Source organism: Podarcis erhardii (assembly GCF_964252035.2).
Source record: "Podarcis erhardii genome assembly, chromosome: 12".
Classification (NCBI taxonomy): Eukaryota; Metazoa; Chordata; class Lepidosauria; order Squamata; family Lacertidae; genus Podarcis; species Podarcis erhardii.
In genome coordinates this window covers 17,649,462-17,668,523 of record NC_138513.1, presented here as the reverse complement: position 1 = coordinate 17,668,523, position 19,062 = coordinate 17,649,462, and the positions used below count along the sequence as shown (strand labels likewise).

Below are 19,062 nucleotides of genomic sequence, written 5' to 3'. Positions count from 1 at the left end.
CTGTAATGGGGGGATGAAGTAATATGTTAGGTGATAACTAGAAACATTGATTATACAACAAATAAGATGGGTATCCTGACCTTTTCTTCATTAATAAACAAAATAAAAATGTTTGCCCCCCACAGCAATGATTCTGCTTTTTCAGCTGGTCCACCTATCAGGGACAAAGACCTGCCTCTAAGTGGAGTATGAATTAAAACCAACACGTCTTCTTTCCTACCCTTTAGAAAGCAAATACTTTTTTCAAGAAAATTTCCTGCTGAATAGCATCCTTGTGGAACCCGTTTCTGATAAAGGCATTAATCAGCAAGCGGCAACAACTGCTAATCTTTTGTTTTCCTTTAAATCAGTTGGCATTTCAATTTCCATAATTACTGTAATAGTTCAAGTGATAATTGTACATGTTTCCTTCAACTTCACTTGTTCTGTATGTCATCTTACAGCTGTGATATGTGAATCCAAAAATAGTACTTTGTATGCCAAACAGGAATGCTTGTCTGCCTCTAGCTATGAATAGGAGCCCATTACTCATCTTTGACAACCCACGATGGCTATTGTGTTAACTTTTGATTTTAGCTATATTTCCTGTAGATTATTTTTGTTGGCCACCCAAGGTGAAAGGGTAGCAGGGAAACAAGCTGATGTGTTATGGCTGAGAATTTAATGTTTTTAAATAGCCACTTTAAGGAAGAGGAGGTCTTGGAGCATTGTTGTCCTGTGCTTGGTTGCATAGGGGCACATTTAACAGTACATGGAATTGGTATGACGAATATTAACATAATATTAACTCTCATAATTTTCCTAGGTCACCATAATCAGTTTAGACACCACTGTCTGAAACTTCCATTCATGGTTTGGAACAAAACACAGTTTCCTGTTTCACCTGAATGCAGGGAACTGTGGCTTAAACAAATATAGTTAACAAGCCAGGATCTCAAACCATTATTTGATATTCCAGTTTGTTAACTGCCTGTGGTTCCCCATATTATATGAAATGGGAAATGGCGGTTTGATTCCAAAGATTAAGAGAACCTTCACATTTTCACCTCCCAGGTACAAAGGAGATGGAAAGGAAAATTTGAGGATGTGGGCCCTGGGGCTCACTACAGCATATTCTCATTGCTACAAACCACGATTTGTTGTGATATCTGAATGTGGCCTTAGTCATTACACTGCAACAGCACGAGTGTGTGTATGTGTATGTATATGTCCCAATGAAAGAGTTTTAAGTGAGATTCTAATCTAGCGCTGACTATCTACTTTAAATTAAAGACTCTGGTTCATATTTGCTTTCAGTGTAGTAAAATTAATTAATTGCATTGAAATTTCATTGTCTAAGGTAAATTGACTACACCTTGGTTTAGAAAAGCGCCATTGTTCTTCAAAAGGCAAAATGTTAAGAGATAATTGTCCATTCATTAAATTAGGCACCGTCTGCATTCCAGATAAGAAGCTAGAACAATAAATGTAATCATTACTCAACTACGTTGTAAATTAACATTATTCTTTCTGGTCCTCCAATATATCAGTGACCTTTCCAAGGCTGCATTTATCACACATAACAAAGAAAAAGTTATACAGCTAATTTTGCTGGTGCTTACACTGATGTATTGCTGATCATTTTGATTATAAATGCTTGTGCCACTTTCTTAATTAAAATGGTATTATGGTAGTGGATGAAAAGCATTTTCCTTACCACCAGGGATGAAAGCTTCTATGAAGCATAAGAGAGCAAATACTTCCTTTTCTTATCCATATAGGTCAAACCAAGGTGAACTCAGTCAAGAGCTTGGGTGCCATTCATTTGAGTATGTCGCATTAAGATGGTGTAACTTCAGTTGGGCAAAGGGGGCGATTGTCCCAGGCACAATCCAGACTGAAGATTGGGTCCAACACTAGTTATGCTCACAGCAGAGCCATTGAAATTAATGGACACGGCTACCTTAGGTCCATGAATTTCAGTGGGTCTACTTTGAGTAGAACATAGCTGACTACAACTCAATATTGCAACATTAAAGTAGCGGAGGACCTTTGGGCCTGAAATTTCAGCGGCGCCCTTTGCAATGCTAAATTTTGGCACCACCACAACCACCTCTTGCCTTCCATTCTACATCCTAGTTGCGCCCCCCCCCCCAAGACTCCACACCCAGTGCGGTCAAACCTGTTGCGCTCCCCTAAATGTGTCTCTGCTTGAAGGTCTTGTAACTGTGTCCTAGTCATTGGAGGTTTCTGTCCCTCTCTATAGAAGAAAAAAATCCCTCTGCATAAAACAAAACAGACACCAAAGAGCAATGCATGATCTGAGCCTTTTCCCTGACATACTGCTTTCCTATGTGTATAGATGTCTTGGAGATTGTTCCGGGATAGATTCCAACACCTGTGGCCTGAAGTGACATGTCCCAGACACAGGCATACCACCTCTAGAAGAATTAGGTTTATGTTTGCAATTATAAATAAATGCTAAACTCTGCAATATTTCCTTTTCAGATCTGAATGTATATTTCCAGGTGTAAATGAAAAGCTAAATATCAGTCTCTGAGAGGCTTAGCTTGGGCAAGACCAGGCAGAATGGCAGTCTGGGAGGTTACCAGCTATTGAAAACTGCTTGAAGTATATGAGTGGAAAATTGGAGTGTATGGCTGTAGCTGATTGGAAAGGAACAGTGCCCAGCTCTTATTCCTTTGCACTGAGATAATGTCAAGAGCTATAAACGCAAATGCACACCACCTCTTTTTTTTTTCTTTTTTTTTTTGAAACCCATCAGATTTTAAAATATGCATTAATTCAGTTTTCTGCTTTATTAACTTTTTTTAAACCACTGAATTAAAGAGAGGGAGAAAATGCTCTCTGAAGGCAAGAGTCCCTTCTGAATACACACTCTAAATGTCGTACTTTGGGGTTGAAGAACTGTATCAGCAAATTCAGAGAATTCTGAAGGATAGCTGTGTTTCGGTTTGTGTACCATTTCAGGAAGAGTGAATTAAGTAAGGTCACATTAAAACACAGACCAATTTCTTCCCCTTTCCTAACCTTGAGGTGTCTGGCTAGCTGCTTCCAGTTTACAAAAGCTTCTGTCCCTGTTTGTCTTGAGGGCATAAGTCAAGTGACTGGTTATTTATGGCTTTGCTGAACATGTAGAACCCCTAAACGTAAGCTGAGATAGTTGTTGCAGCGTGTGCACATGACTGGGTTTGCTCCAGAAGCAATATAAGAACATAGAAGAATTTTCCACCTGTGCCATCTTTTTAATTCTTTAAATGTCGTAATAGCAGCCATGGGAAACAATGATATGAGACAGCCATCTTCTATAGGTTTTGATGGTGTTAGCAGATCTTGGAAATATGCACTGCCATAATTTAAAGGGCACTGCCTTAATTTAATTTCATAGAATCGTAGGACTGTAGATTTGGAAGGGACCCTGAGGATCATCTAGTCCAAATCCCTTCAGTGCAGGAATCCTGCCCATATTTCTCTTGCGTAAAATAAAGGTATTTTCCTCTCTTGCAGTTGCTTCCAAATCAGAGGATGCTCACTCTGTGCAAAGGAGCCCAAGGAGGCCCCAGAAACCGAAGACACTAAACAACCCTGAAGACTCAACATATTACACTCTCATACATGTAAGCATTATGGCTAAAATCTGCCCCTTTAGCTTGTAGTTGAATGAGCAGCTCTAATTCAAGACTAATATTGGCAAGTTGAATGTTGGTGTGATATATGTTCTTCCAAGGCCAATCCCCCAAACTCTGGCCTTCAATGGCTTAGATATGTACCCCGAAACCAGAATGTTCATTGCAATTCCACGTTTTGGAATCTCATTATTTCTGAGCATCTGCGCCAAGGCAGCGTCGTAGTGCTGCAACTTCTTTTCTCAAAGTGAAAGGTAATCACAAAAGGGAAGGACTGAGGGTTACAAGGTCAACTATCTGCCACAGCTTTCCAAATCTGACCCTACTGCTGCTTAAAAGGGGAAAAGGGGGAAAGGGGAGGGGGACGGTGATCAGATATGTCAGAAGGAAATGGAAAAAGCTGTTTTGTAGGTTCCTCTTAAGAGCAATTAAGCCCACTTGCTAGAGGCACATGCATACTATTGACCTACTTAGCAGCAGGTGACAGAATACATTTGCTTAGTCAGGCTGCCGCTATTGCTGGCACTCAAAAGTACAGCAGAGGAATTGGAAGAAGAGGAGAGCAAAACAAGGGTGGAACTAGATGTTCTGGAGCAGCCACCGTTTCACGTATCTTTGCTCCCTCTTTCTCACACATCTGTGATGATAAATGCATGATGCTGTGGCATCCTTGCCCTGTTTGTTTCTCCTCCATACCACTGGGAGACAATGATGTAAGCCAAGGGCATGAGGTGAAAGGCACAGTGATGTATCCTGTGGCATCATACCCTGTGACATAATAGGCATTGAGAGAGAGAGAGAGTGGACACGCTCCATGTCTGTTACAATGGCATGGTTTGTGTGTCACATTAAGCCCAAACTATGGCTTAGCATAGGGACGCGGGTGGCACTGTGCGTTAAACCACAGAGCCTAGGACTTGCCAGTCAGAAGGTCAGCGGTTCGAATCCCCGCGACAGGGTGAGCTCCTGTTGCTCGGTCCCTGCTCCTGCCAACCTAGCAGTTTGAAAGCACATCAAAGTGCAAGTAGATAAATAGGTACCAGTCTGGCAGGAAGGTAAACGGCATTTCTGTGCACTGCTCTGGTTCACCAGAAGTGGCTTAGTCATGCTGGCCACATGACCTGGAAGCTGTACGCCGGCTGCCTCGGCCAATAAAGCGAGATGAGTGCCGCAACCCCAAAGTGCCCAACCCTAACGGTCCGGGGTCCCTTTACCTTTACTTTATGGCTTAGCATGCTGGTCCTGGACAAAACATCACAGCTGCTTCACTCCTCCCAAATCATTTTGCCTCTACGACGCACTGAGCTAAGCCATGGTTTGGCTTAGCATGGCATCCAAAGCCAGACTCTTCAGCATACAGTGGTTAAGAAATATATTGCATAAAAGTAATAATAATGATGGTTTAAAAGCTTTTGAGGATAAGAGGACATTACAATTGTCCAAGAATTGATGTTTCACCAGGTACATCTTCTCAAATGCCACTGTGTTTGCATGCTTCAGTGTTTCACCATAGCAGTTAGTGTGGCTTACAAAAAAAATTGTGGCATCTCTGAAATATAGACAGTGGGGTTGGGCTGGAGGGTTAGGTCAAGCCATCTGTGAATCTTAAATCAGGTTTTTTTAAAAAAATGAAATCACAGAGAATTCCCTCAAGTTTCAGGAGTGGCATGGAAGAGTCTGTAACCTGAAGGAGTTGGTGGCAGAGGGGAGGGGATGAGACCATGATGCACATCTTTGGGTCACAGAAAAGGACCATAAATTAACATTTGTACAGACTATATGATCATAGTTATAACCACTCCAAAATTTGTGTTTTCAGAAATCAGTCCAGGATGAAAAGCGGAAACCAAGAAAAAACAGGTAGCTTTTCTTGTTGCTTCAGAAAGGCACAATTGTACGTTGGTGTGACAACAAGGGGGAATTGTTAATTGATATTTAAGGAAAGGAATGTTGTTACATGATCATTGCTGAAGACAAACATTTGCAGGGTCGAATTCTTGCCTTTTGATTAGGACAAAATTTGTTATTGAATTCTGAACATTGGTTTATTTATGCATCCCATCTACTTGCCCCAGGGAGACTGTGAAAGACGTGAACAGGAAACCAATTTTTTAAAAAAAATAAAAATAAATTGTGGGGGATAAGGGTAGACAAGCATAATCTAGTCATGGCCAAGGTGCAGGCCTTTGGGAAAGCCTTAACGACTCATTTGTTCTCTGTTGCGTTTGCTTAAATAATTTTTATTGGGTTTCTGAATTGAATTGATTTTAGCTGTAATATTTAATGGAGTTTAGTATTTTACTGAGGTGAATGTTTCTCAGTGCCATGGCTGATTCCATTAGTGGTTATCACAGTTTTGAGGTGGGGGGTTCTTTTGTTGTTGCTGTTACCAATGTTAATATATTCTATGGAACACCCGCTCCCCTTGAGAGTGTTTTGACGCTCAAAGGTGGCCTATCAGTGTTTAAAATAAATAAAATTAAATCACAGTTTCACTGTGGCATCACACACCTATCTGTAAATTAGGTTCGTTTTTTAAAAAAAAATCAAAGAAAATGCTTAACAAACAAAAATATTGATGATCCTTAAATGTCCATATTTTCATTTACAATCTTTATACATGTTACATTTTCTCCTCTAAGGCTAACAGCATTTGAGGGGGCAGGGGATTTGACCCACAACGAAGGCACAGGGGGGAACATTGGGTCTTTACCTCCCCGCCCCACTGCCATCAGCCATACTCCTCATGGCTGCCTTTGAAGAAGCATGTTACGTTAGGGATTCCTGTCAGGAAACTCCAGTGTTTAGCAGTGTTGGAGGTTGTATGCCTCTGAATACCTGTTGCTGAGAATCACAATCTATTCTTGCAGTCATGTCCTGCTTACAAGCTTCCCACTATGAGAACAAGATGTTCAAGTAAACAGACCTTTGGCTTCATCCAAGAGGGCTTTTTAATATTCTTACGCAGACCCTCCAAGTGTCCCTATTTTCCAGGGACAGACCCAGTTTTACAGAAGCCGTCCTGGTTTCTGATTTGATCCCAGAACACCCCACTTTTCCTTAAGGTAAAGGTAAAGGGACCCCTGACCATTAGGTCCAGTCGCAGACGACTCTGGGGTTGCAGTCCTCATCTTGCTTTATTGGCTGAGAGAGCCAGTGTACAGTTTCCGGATCATGTGGCCAGTATGACTAAGCTGCTTCTGGCGAACCAGAGCAGTGCACGGAAACGCTGTTTACCTTCCTGCCAGAGTGGTATCTATTTATCTACTTGCACTTTGATGTGCTTTGGAACTGCTAGGTTGGCAGGAGCAGGGACCGAGCAACGGGAGCTCATCCCATTGCGGGCATTCGAAATGCCGACCTTCCGATCAGCAAGCCCTAGGCGCTGTGGTTTAGACCACAGCACCACCCACGTCCACTTTTCCTTAGGGCATCCTTATTTTCATTGGAGAAATGTTGTGGGGTATGTAACATGTAGTGTGGTCTCTTTGCCGTCAGACTGACTGAAGCCCTCATCACCCTCTTGCAGCCAGTTGAAGGGTTCCTCTAACTGTGCAAACACCAGCACGCCTTTCACTTTGCTGTGGTCTCCAGTACCGTCCACCAAGATCTACCAATAATTTACAGAAAATAAAATAAAAATCAGTGGCATGGATTGTGGCAGGAGGTGCTGTACATGAATCGAATCCTTTTATTTTATAAGCGCTCTCCGGCCCTGTGCTGAAACAGTTAAACATATAGATGGTGATTATCTCTGTGCTCCTTATTGATCAGCCTAAGGCATTCATTCATTTCTGAGCCTGACTTGCTTCTGATAATGTCACATTTTCACTGATACCGCAAAATGCTGAATTTCAATGCCTTGCAGCCTTGGCTTAGCAGAAGCCTTGCCTGCGAAATTGCAAAGTGGAGTGTATTTTGGTGTTAAATGCATAAATCCTTAGAAATAGGGGCTTATAAAGGGAGTTCTAATACAGCCCTAATTATATCAGTAAGAGTAGCATTGCGGAAAATTGCCCAATAATTGTAGAGCCTTTCAGTCCTGGTACAGCGCTGAAGCACACCCAGCGCAGATTTTCTGTATACCTTCCAAAAGACCCCATCTCTGGCAACAGCAGTGGGTGTTTTAAATGACCAGTGTTTTGCTTTTCTATCCTGCAGTAAGACTTGGGGGAGCAATTTTTTATTCAGAATTCTGAGGATTCCCATTGCATCTGTCTGGAACTCAAGGACTACATTTTTTAGGCACGATATAATTTATGGAGTGCTTTCTAATAACTGTCCTTAAGTCTAGCAATGCACAAAGACTGAATAACGACCTCAGGTCCATTTCCCACAGATACTAATTTCTATGTGTGTATGTCCCAGAAAAGTGTTACATACAGAATGAGTAAAATAATGTGAGATGTTTTTATTGGATCAGACCTTCTGCAGGATGTAGAAGTTTGCCCAGCCTTTCAGCGTTTTTAGAAGACATTTAAAAATATCTGGTAGAAAAATATATTTCCATCATAAGGATGTTTGACTGTTCAATGCAGAGATGACAGACAGATCGCTCCAAGTCTTGTTCCTGCCCATTTTCGCTTTGGACACAAAGGGATCCATTTCCTCATTAATAGTAGATTCTGCTGCCCCCTCCCAAATTCAAATCTGTATGGATATAATTAAAAGTAGATGCTCACAAACGGCCTTTCAAAGCCTTTTAAAAACACGATGCCCCTGCCCCCATTATCAATAAACATGCATATTATCCCACTGCCGATTTTTGAATGAATACTTTGTAGACCATATAAGGTATATGATGTGGCTCTTTAAGTAGCTGATAAAAAACAATGACTGCAGCTTTACATACTTTTATATTGAAAAGCATTTTTCTAGCTGTCTTTTGTTGTACTCCGCTGTTGCTTTGCAGATCTATTCCAACCAAGGTATGACATTTCCATTGTATTCTTATAATAATAATTTCTTCTCTTTTCCATATAGAAAGTTACATTTGTTGCTCAACAATTATATTATATTCCAATTCCACAAAACTAGTGACTTCCTGCTCACCTGACGTCGAAGTTCATAACCCAAATTACATACAATTGCACTTTAAGGTTCTGTCTTATCTAATTTCATCCTCTCTAACACGTTTCTTAATATATTCTGCTATTGTCTTACACTTCAAAGCCCGCTGTGGTCTTCACATATGAAAAATAACTTTTTATATAGACTAGAAAGGGTTTCCAGCCTTTTTTAAAAGATTCTAAATGTGTATCTTTTATCAGTGCCATCAATTTTACCATCTCTGCATATTCCAAGATATGACATCTCCATTGCGGAATGTCTTTTGACTGTATAAGATGACACAGAATAGGAATTTACCATGTTTGTTTGTTTGTTTGTTTGTTTGTTTGTTTGTTTGTTTGTTTTAGTCTGGGCAAGATACTAGATGTAGAAGATCCCTATTACCAAGAATTTTCATCCACTGATTTAATCTCAAATGCAAGTAATACCTGCACACGAGAAAAGACACCGCCAACAGAGCCCAGAACTGAAACATTAAGCGTTAATGAAGGGTAAGTTATACCAAACAATTGTCAAACACTTTAAAATTCCACTGAATTAAATGGGACCTATCCTCAAGTCTTCCAGTGAAATCAGTAGTTTAGCTGCTTAGCTGCAACTGGATCATGCAGATTACCCAGAAGAAGGAACTACAGACAGCTTAATTTGCAAACATGTATATTGTATTTTATCTGAACTATTTCCATCCTGTTTTTCTGAGGTACACACAAGTTAGCTCATCACAATGTTATTCAAAGACACTTATAGATATGGATTGTATACTGAGTTCCCATTAGCATCAGGAGGCTTCAGGCCAAGACTAAACTGTTCCCTTTATTTCAGTGAGGTCTAAGCTCCACTTAACTGGTCTCGAACTTTATGCAGCAAAAATCAATATAAAAAGGTAGACCCAAGCTGCAGTCCTTTGCATCTTTGTACATTCGGGTCTTGCATCCATGTAAACAGACTGCATGACTGAGAAGAGGGATGTAAGAAAGCATTGTTTTCCATTCTGTCCTAAATTCATAGCATGCAGCACTGTTTCTCTTCCATTGCAGTTCATCTTATGCCGAAAGCTGAATTATTCATCTTGCTCTCTGCTGTGGCAGAATTATATAACTTTTGTAATTCATTACATTATTCCACCCCAGTCATTTCCATGCAAAGGAATCACAATGCAAAGGGGGAGATAAAAGTAATAAATTACGTATCATTTGTGAACTGAAAGCAACAGCGAATACCAATTGCATTCACTGGATTGATTTCCATTCTGGCCATGGAACGAATAAGCAAACATTGGCCTTTTCCATTCCTGTTTTCATCAGAGTTCTTTGACATCCCTAATCAAAAGTCACAGTGGCACAAGCCACGAGCCATGTTCACAGCAGGAGCCGGGCCTTTCTAGTGCTCTCTTTCAGCCTGTCCAAAGGCCTTTGTGAACCAAGAAGCCTTAGGCTCTTGAACTGGAACTCAGAGGTGAAGAAAAATAAATGCATGTCCATAGGACAGTCACTTGAAAAGGCCCCATTCACAGTGAAAGAGAGAGAAGGAAGGAAGGAAGGAAGGAAGGAAGGAAGGAAGGAAGGAAGGAAGGAAGGAAGGAAAAAGAAAGAAAGAAAGAAAGAAAGAAAGAAAGAAAGAAAGAGGGAGGATCTGGAATATGGTGCTCAGAGATTAGCTCAGTCATCATTGGGTGTGGATATGGGTCCCAGCTGTGGACAACCCTAGAAAGCTCCACCCACCTTGATGCCCTCCCATACAAAGCAAGCCAAAAGTGAAAGATTAGGGCATGGGTAGGCAAACTAAGGCCTGGGGGCTGGATCTGGCCCAATCACCTTCTAAATCCGGCCCATGGATGGTCCAGGAATCAGCATGTTTTTACATGAGTAGAATGTGTCCTTTTATTTAAAATGCATCTCTGGGTTATTTGTGGGGCATAGGAATTCGTTCTTCTTCCTCTTTCCCCCCCCCAAAAAAATATAGTCCGGCCCCCCACAAGGTCTGAGGGATAGTGGACCGGCCCCCTGCTGAAAAAGTTTGCTGACCCCTGGGTTAGGGTGATGTCAGCAGTATCCAGGGTCCCTCTTCTATGTGAGGTTTTGTGGATGAATTGTGAGTTTGGGCCCTGGGTGAGAGCCAGAGTGGATGGGTTGAATCCTGACTGAGTGCCAGAAGGCCAAGAAGGGAAGTGTATCAGAAAGAGAATGAATTGATACTGGTCTATATTTATTAGAAATGTGTGTGAATGTAACTGTGTTTCTTGTTGTTTAAGTTGCCTTTTGTTGATTTACATTTCTGCACCCTGCTTAGAGATACTTTTTTATATATTAAGCAGTATAGAAATGGTCTAAATAAAATAAATAAAAAGAAATATATGGTGAGAGGTGCTCTGTAATATATTGGTTTCCTCAAAGAGCATCTGGATCTGGTCCATAAAGTCTTACATTTCTTATGGTTTAGCATAGTTGGGGTTAAGAAGACAGATAACACAGCTGATGGATCATACCAAGAGGATCATTCCCTGCCAAGTCAACGTTTTCACTGCACCCTGCTTTAGTTCCCAGCTTTTATGTGATGTCCCCCACACGGCATACATTGTGCAGTTTCCACCTGCTGCAAAAGGAGGCTGGGAGGGAGAGGGAGAGTGAAACAGCTGCAGGGAGAAGAGGGGTGCGGGTTTGGTTTGTTTTATTGCCAAAGGTCAAGGTTAAGTAGTTGATTAACAAAGTTTTCCAAAGTAAATGTGTTGATTTCTTATTGCAAAAGCACTTCTGTTTCCCTTCTTCCTAGGCCAAGGGTCACAGAGACTCCAGTGGAAGAAAACAAAAGCAAGGATAATCCTTATGACTATCAAAAATTGTTACGGAAGACCTCTCAGCGCCGGCGCCTTATCCAGCAGTATTAGCTACTGCTGCTGTTGTTGCTGCTGCTGCTGCTGTTTGGTTTTCATCAGCATAAGCTTATCCTCATTTTTTTGTATGGTTTTATACTGTGTCCTTTTCTTTTTAATCTCTCCCCCCACCCCGCAATTCTCTCTGGCATTTTAAATCAACTGTGTGCTTACGTTTGTGGACACACAAGATTGTAGCGCCTTACAGGGAAAGATGTCAGGGTTTACAGAGTACTGTAATTTGTTAGGTGGGTGTTTTTTTTAAAAAAAGAAAATGTAAATGTGTGAAAAATTATTTTATTAGTATGCTGTAACTTATTAAAAGTCTAGATAACTGAAAAAGCAAATCATTGTTCTCTTCTCTTTTTCTCCCCTATCATTTTTCTACAGTGAAAACTCAAATGTGGGTCTTCCTTTAGACTAGGTTTGTCTGCTGACCTTTGAAACTCTCAGACACATTATATCTTGTTAAAATGGAGCTATTTCAATTCACGCAAATACATAAACAAAAAGCAAACCATAAACATCTGGTACAATTTAACAAGGAACCAACTTGGACCAGCTTTTGGCATACTGAGTGCCCGTTCGTAACCAAAAAAACAGGAAATGCAAAGTGTGTTTGCTAGCAAAATTCTGCCAGAAGGATTCCGTGGGAAGAACGCAAAACACCATTCAGTTTGTGATGGGTTGTAGGTAGACAAGTGTTCCTGCTTTCTCTCGCTTCTAATCCGTTTGGTATAGATCTAGATTCTCCTGAAAACCTTTAGTCTTTGTTGGGATTCACAATAGTTAGGGAAATATGAATTGGTTTATTTCCTGCTGGTTACTTTGGGCAAAAGAGAGAGAAACGGATTCTTCAATAATTTCACCTATTTTGAAACAAATGGAAATATTGAATGCTGTTAGCATTCCAGTTTCTGCACCAGTGATTTATAATTGACTGGTAGGTTCTCTGCACAGAGGGGAAGAGACAGTGACTTCCATTTTCAAACCAGGTGTTTTCTCAGAAGCTACTTGAGGTGTGTGCTGCCAGCAAGCCCTTCTGCCATTCTTTAGGCATACACACAACCATTTTAAAAGCAGTTCTTCACTTTCCATTCCATTGGTATGCGTGTGAGTGGATGCTTTTTCTTTCTTTTACTGTGTACATTTGAAAGTTGCTGGAAGGAGGGGTGTTCAATTGCTGAAACTGAAAATCCCCTTTAAAATGTAGGTTCTGTTTTCATTAGCATACTTCTACAAAAAAGAGGGGAAGAAGCAAGACCAAAGGGGGCAGCTGAGCCACAGTCAGCCAGAGACAAACTCAGGAGATGACTTTTAGGAAGCTACGATCTCCCTTTGCTCCTGTTCCCTATCTGTCAACTGGGGAATATTAATGACCTAGATCAGCCCTTGCTAGTCTGGCCCCCTCCAGATGTTTTGGGCTTTAACTCCTATCAGTCCTTGCCAGCATGTGATGGAGGATGCTAGGTTGGCAAAGGCTGGCCGACATTGCTGGACTGCTGTGGCAATGAGTGAAATGAGGGTTTTAAAGCACCTTTCATACTGGAAGTCGGAATATGTTTTATTTGCAGTTTTTTATGTTTGAATTGATGTCTTTTATTCCTGTATGACTAGTTGAGTCATGCCCATTAGTATTTTTTTAGAATTGCTAAATAAACACAAATATAAAAATGGCCAATAAATGACCATTTAAGTGGGAACCTCAGTCCAAGCAACGTTTGGTTTACTTCCAGTGAAAGATAAATATATTGGGGAGGAGAATGTACAAGATTCTCTTGCATTGAAGCCCATGTTCCTCTTTTACTTTTATGTGCTTGTCAACTGGAAGCTTGAAACAAACTCAAGCCAGACCTGCCCTTTCATAAACACGAGTCTTGTTTCCCCGTCCAGGCAGTTTTAAAAGGAAACCAAGAGACTGCCTTCTTCATTGAACACAAGGCTTAAACTAGCTTCAGGATACAGGAAGGTGGAATGTGTGCTATTGATGCCCTGCAAATCCTGCATCACCTGAGCTCTGCAAGTGTGGCTTTCTCCTGATTGAGAAAGTGCAGAGTGTTTGAGGACCGGGACATTCTCAGGGAAACCAAAATGCTTGTTTACAAAGCTATTGTACTACCAACCTTACTGTATGCTTGTGAAACATAGACCACTTACAAACGCCATCTCCAACTCCTCGAAAGATTCCATCAATGGTGTCTCTGAAAAACCTTACACATCACTTGGGAAGACAGGCGAACTAATATCAGTGTACTAGATGAAGCAAAGATCACCAGTGTTGAAGCAATGATTCTTCAACATCAACTTTGTTGGACTGGTCATGTTGTGCGAATGCCTGATTATTGTCTTCCAAAGCAACTACTCTATTCCGAACTTAAAAATGGAAAGCGTGATGCTGGTGGTCAAGAAAAGAAATTTAATGACTGTCTCAAGGCAAATCTAAAAAAAATGTAGTATAAACACCGACAACTGGGAAACACTGGCCTGTGAGTGCTCCAGTTGGAGAACAGCCTTACCAAAGGTGTCATGGACTTTGAAGATACTCAAACTCAGGACGCAAGGGAGAAATGGGCTAAGAGGAAGGAACACTTAGCAAATCCACACCGTGATCAATTCCCGCCCAGGAACCATTGTCCCCACTGTGGAAGGACTTGTGGGTCCAGAATTGGCCTCCACAGTCACTTACAGACTCATTGTTAAAACCGTGTTTATGGAAGACAATCTTACTCGGCTATGAGTGATCACCAAAGAAAGAAGAAGAAGAATGATTCAGAGAACAAAGGAAGAGAGGCTGCTGGCAGCTTTAATATCTGCCTTCCCCAAGAGGTGTCTCCATGGGGGGGAGCGTTGTCCCCTAACTTCAAATATTCAGATAACTCATCCAACAGCATGTTAGCACCCACACTGTCTGGAGCCTGCACCCTTGTTTTGTATGTATTCTTAACTTTTTGCAGCTCCTGAAATCATCTGTTGTATTGCACTGCCAATCTCCATGAACCTGGCATGGTTCATAAATGAAAGGACTTTCTGCTTTGAGGCTGCTGATTAGTCTTACTGTTAAATTGGAGAACTGAGCAATAGCTTCAAGAGGCCCTTGATTTTGAGGGAATGTGCCCATGCTTTCAATATTCACAAGTTTTACAGAACATTATAGGGCCTTGTCAAACATATCCCCCTGATTCCACAGTGACTCCTATTTCCAGCTCAAAACAAGAGCCCAAAATAAATGTATACGTTTTGGAAACTGATACCCTGAAACAGGGACCTGGTGTGTTTGCCATGTGTACTTCGCTGGCTTGCAGTCACCCCAGAGATGGTCCTTAATGCCTCCAGCATAGCTTGCTGGAGAGACTAATACATTTGTCTCTGCAGTTCATTAACTCACAAATGTGTTCTTCAGTCAGCCAGCTGAGGTCCCTCTTCGTACCACCTGTTTAGTGACATGCTGAGCCAAAAGCTACTTTGGGAGAATAAGGGCAGGCAGGAGGCAAGAAAGAAAGGTTCTCTGTTTCCCTCTCTCTCATTCTGTCTCTTACAGAGGCCTCAGCAGTGCTAGATTATATGGAGAGCACACCTGACTATATCTGTGTTATGGTCCTACTGTTGATTTCACAGTGCCCATACAAATGCACAGTCCTGACCCCACACTTGTGCCATTAGGCTCCCAACTTCCACTGCCAGCCAAGTTCATCAGCTCTCTCTGAATTCTGTGATCCAACACCCCACCAGTGGGGCATCTTTCAGTGAAAGCCATTATCTGGTTTGGGATGCTCCAGAAACAAAGCCCAATGGAGCTAAGATGTATTGTGCCTTTCGTTTCTCTTTTCACATACTTCCACATTTTTCTAGAGCAGGGCGGCCTAACAGATGTCATTGGGTTACAGCTCTCATCATCCATGGCCATTGGCCATGGTGGCAGGGCTGATGGGCGCTGTATTCCAGCAACATCTGCAGGGCCACAGGTTAGCCATTCCTGCTCTGGAATGTTCATAGTACCACATTTTCCTCCCATTATTTGGGGTGTATTTAGTTACAGGGGTGCGAGAATCAGAACTTGATGTGGAATTCAAGAAAATGAATATAATTCATGGGAAGCCTTAGTAGTTCTTCTGTTCAGTGCACTTTTACCCATCTGCCAGACAAGATGTTGGGGCTGAAGGAGCTCAGGAGCAGTCGCCATGGTAAGAGGGGACAGAGAGGGAAAGGGAAGGTGAACCAGGGGTCTAGCCATGGTTTAGGAGATGGGGACCTAAGAGCTAGTCTTACATGGTACAATCAGCCATATGGGTGTTGTTTTGAACCAGGGTTGGGGAACCTTTTTCAGCCTGAGGGCACATTCCCTGAACCTGCAACTTCCTGTGGACCCAGCAGCAAAGAGTAGCAGGGGCTAGAGGCAGAAGTGGAGGACATAAAAGATGTGACTCTCATATCTGTACAGTAGGCTGCATTCCAGCCATGCAAAAGTCAGAGGTTGACGCACACCCAGGCATTATCACAGATCAAGGATGTGTTCCAGCCAGGCTTGAACCATCCAACTTTTTGCTTCCACTGCAAGCTGACTTTGTACTCTTCTCAGTTTCTCTCTAGCTGGGCACAGCTGTGGTGGGATGGTGTTAAACATTTCAGGAACCAGAAATGTTCAGAGAGTTGCTTTACTCATTGTTCCCAAAGGTCTGTGGTAGGAGAGTCACAGCCCAAAGGCTGCTCAAATATGACTGCTACTTCCTAGCTGTCGCTGCTTTGTGGATTGTTCTGGTGGGTTGCTATTTGCAGACAGAGACTACTGGTGACACTCGGAAGGTTATGGTTCACCACGGAATCTTTAATAACTGGGGCATATGTGATGTGTGAGTGAGTTTGTTTCCTGGCACCTCCTTTTGTTGGGAGACGGCTCTGCCACAGACTCCATCCCCATCACGATGACGCAGAAGACTTGAAGAATCCATTTCCAGAGGAGCAGCAGGTTGCAGCAAAAACAACAGAGTCTTGTACACACCTTAAAGACTGACAAATCCATTACGGCATCAGCTTTTGCGACTCAAGCCCACTTCATCAGATGCTAGTCCGTTGTGGCATCTACACTGCTGCGGCAGGCAGGGTGGAATCCAATGTGTTTTCCCCAATAGGCAAGGTCACTTCCAGACAGAGCCGCCTGAAATCCGAACGCGATCAGAGGATCCCTCTCACTTTTCCAGGCTGATCCTGAAGCAGCATCCCAGCACCGATCTCGAATGTCTTCCCTTCCGAATGTCTGAATTCCCCGTCTGAGCGCACGAGCCGGAGTCCTCGGCCACCACGTCTCCTACACCTCTGAGCTGTCCCTGCGAGGCAGTTCTTTCCGCGAGGGGTCAGCGCGTTTGTCGCCAGAGCCCGAGTCGGCCAGCGCTGCCCTTTCCGCCGCCTGGAAGGGAGTCGTGATCAGACGCACAGGCAGCGCGTCCCTTCGCCATCCGCGCCACAAGTCCCGGGGCTAAAGAGGCGATCATCTGGCGGAGCGCAAATAAATACACCCCGCCGCCTGCCCGCCTCCTCTGTCCGCTTGGCTGTGAAAGCGAAGGGCGAGCGGATCAGCACCATGGAGAGCGCCTAGCGCAGCCGCTCGCTGGTCTCCTGCCCAGTCAGCCAGCCAGCCAGCCAGCGCCGGTGTCTGTCTGGAGCGCACAGCCAGAGCGCCACGCTCAGCTGCTTCTCCCGGCGCCGTCGTCGCCGCCATCGCCACCCGCCTTGCCCGGCCCTCTCGCCCAGCCACAACCCCGCCACACGCTCATTCACACACACACACACACACACACACACACACACACACACGCTCCCTCCCTCCCCCGCCCTCCCCGCGTCTCTCTGTCTTTCGCACACACAGCCCAGGCGCGCTCACTGCACTTCACCGGCTCCTCGCAAGCTCCGCAGATGGCAACTCCCGGCGCAGGTTTTTGGTCCTTCGGGTCTGAAGATGGATCCGGAGACCCTGAGAACCCCGGTCCAGGTAGGAGCCCCCACTCACTCACTCAGTCACCCCCCCCCCAGGAAGACCACGACGCATCTTTCAGCGCCTGCCTCCTGCGCAAAGTTGCCAGCCCAGATCCTGGAAGGCTTGGCTTGACCCTGACCTGACTTTTTTTTCCATCCCCCACCGCTGCCACCGTCGTCTGGTTTTATAATCGTTCGTGCCTTTGGCCGCCTTGAGAAGATCGAGGGGGCCGCCCGTCCCTGCCTGGAGAAGGCGCCCCTCTAAGAAGGGATTCATTTGGAGGGGCCAAAATACCAGGACCTAAAGAAGACGCAGCGGGCCGCCTCACCTGCGCGCAGCGAGGGACCCGGAGCGCCCCTGGCCGGCTCGGAGAAAAGCAGCTCAGTGGAATATCTCTCAGGATGCTGCTACCCGGCTGGGACTCACCCAAACACAACTGGCCCTCAATAAAGGGAAGGAGCGGGGTGGGCAGAAGGGTGGACACAGGTTGCGTCGCTGAGAGGGGACGGGAGCGCTTTTCGCTTAGAAAGTGTCCTGGATTGCTGAAGGATCCATATGCTTGCATCGCCAAGACTGCTTACGCGCATTTGTCCGCTTGCTTCATTCTAACGCGCCTCTTCCCATATGTAGGGCTTGGGGGCAGCTCGCAATACGTGCGCAGCTCAATCCTAAGCATCTTCTTACTCAGAAGTAAGGACCCTCTGATTTCATTGGGGCTTTCTCCCGTCTAAGTATGCGCAGGATTGCAGCCCTTACATTACCCATAACATAACCCATATACCATGCGCTAAATCCTAAGCAAACCCCCGGCGAGGGGGAAGCGTCGTGTCTGGTCTGCAGTGACCCTGTTATGTGTGCTTGCGTGGGGGGCCATCTTCCTCATCGAACCCACACGAAACGACCCGTCTGATCCTATATTCTTGTTTCTCCCCCCTCAGCAAAAGCTTGGTGTCAAGCTGCCCAGAAGTTTACAGGAGGCATTTCAACCAAACTCTGTGGTAAGCGATGAGAAGGAAATGGGGGAACCAAATCGCAGGAAGACGCTTTAATAAAATAGGGCGGGGGAGGAGACGTTTTACATAGGAAACAAAACAAAACAAAAATACATTCCCTCTCCCACCCCACCCCGCGCGCGCACCCTCCCTTTTCCAAAGGATCCGAGGAGGACTTCCCAGAGTAAGTTGAAGACTCGGTGATGGGTCTATGGAGCCGCCTTGAACGAACCGTACTGGGTCCCCTACTCCGTGCTTTTGAGTCTCCGCTGTGCCATTTAGGCTTCGCCCTTTGTGTCTTTGTTAGCTTTGCTGTACGGAGATGGGGAGAAGCCCATGGAAACGGGGGCTGCTAAGGAGGACCCGTGTTCGGCCGCCAGGAAGGCCCCTTGCACCTGCAATAAAAAGCCCTGCGGTTGCCAGAAAGAGGATGTCAATTATGCGTTTTTACACGCATCAGGTAACCATCTCCTAACTGGGGTGGGGGGGTGTCAGAATGGGGTCAGCCGGACTGGATGCTTTGGAAGCCACTCATCA

At 44.0% G+C, this 19,062-nt stretch overlaps 2 protein-coding genes across 4 annotated transcripts in view; both read left to right on the top strand.

Annotated features, from left to right (window-relative positions):
- MYO3A (myosin IIIA) overlaps positions 1 to 11,884 on the top strand; it is a 104,509-nt gene extending 92,625 nt beyond the window's left edge. For both annotated transcript variants that reach the window (XM_081834182.1, XM_081834181.1), the window contains 4 exons: positions 3,508 to 3,617; positions 5,446 to 5,486; positions 9,044 to 9,187; positions 11,466 to 11,884. In XM_081834182.1, the coding sequence (XP_081690308.1) occupies positions 3,508 to 3,617; positions 5,446 to 5,486; positions 9,044 to 9,187; positions 11,466 to 11,580 (410 nt within the window). In that variant the 3' untranslated portion in view covers positions 11,581 to 11,884. The remainder of the gene's footprint in view (positions 1 to 3,507; positions 3,618 to 5,445; positions 5,487 to 9,043; positions 9,188 to 11,465) is intronic.
- Positions 11,885 to 16,367: 4,483 nt separating this feature from the next.
- GAD2 (glutamate decarboxylase 2) overlaps positions 16,368 to 19,062 on the top strand; it is a 40,691-nt gene continuing 37,996 nt past the window's right edge. Inside the window, exons 1-3 of one of the 2 annotated variants that reach the window (XM_081834373.1) lie at positions 16,369 to 17,548; positions 18,472 to 18,531; positions 18,833 to 18,985. In XM_081834373.1, coding sequence (XP_081690499.1) covers positions 17,473 to 17,548; positions 18,472 to 18,531; positions 18,833 to 18,985 — 289 coding nt within the window. In that variant the 5' untranslated portion in view covers positions 16,369 to 17,472. Of the gene's footprint in view, positions 17,549 to 18,471; positions 18,532 to 18,832; positions 18,986 to 19,062 lie in introns of both variants that reach the window. The other variant, XM_081834374.1, reaches the window with a different exon arrangement.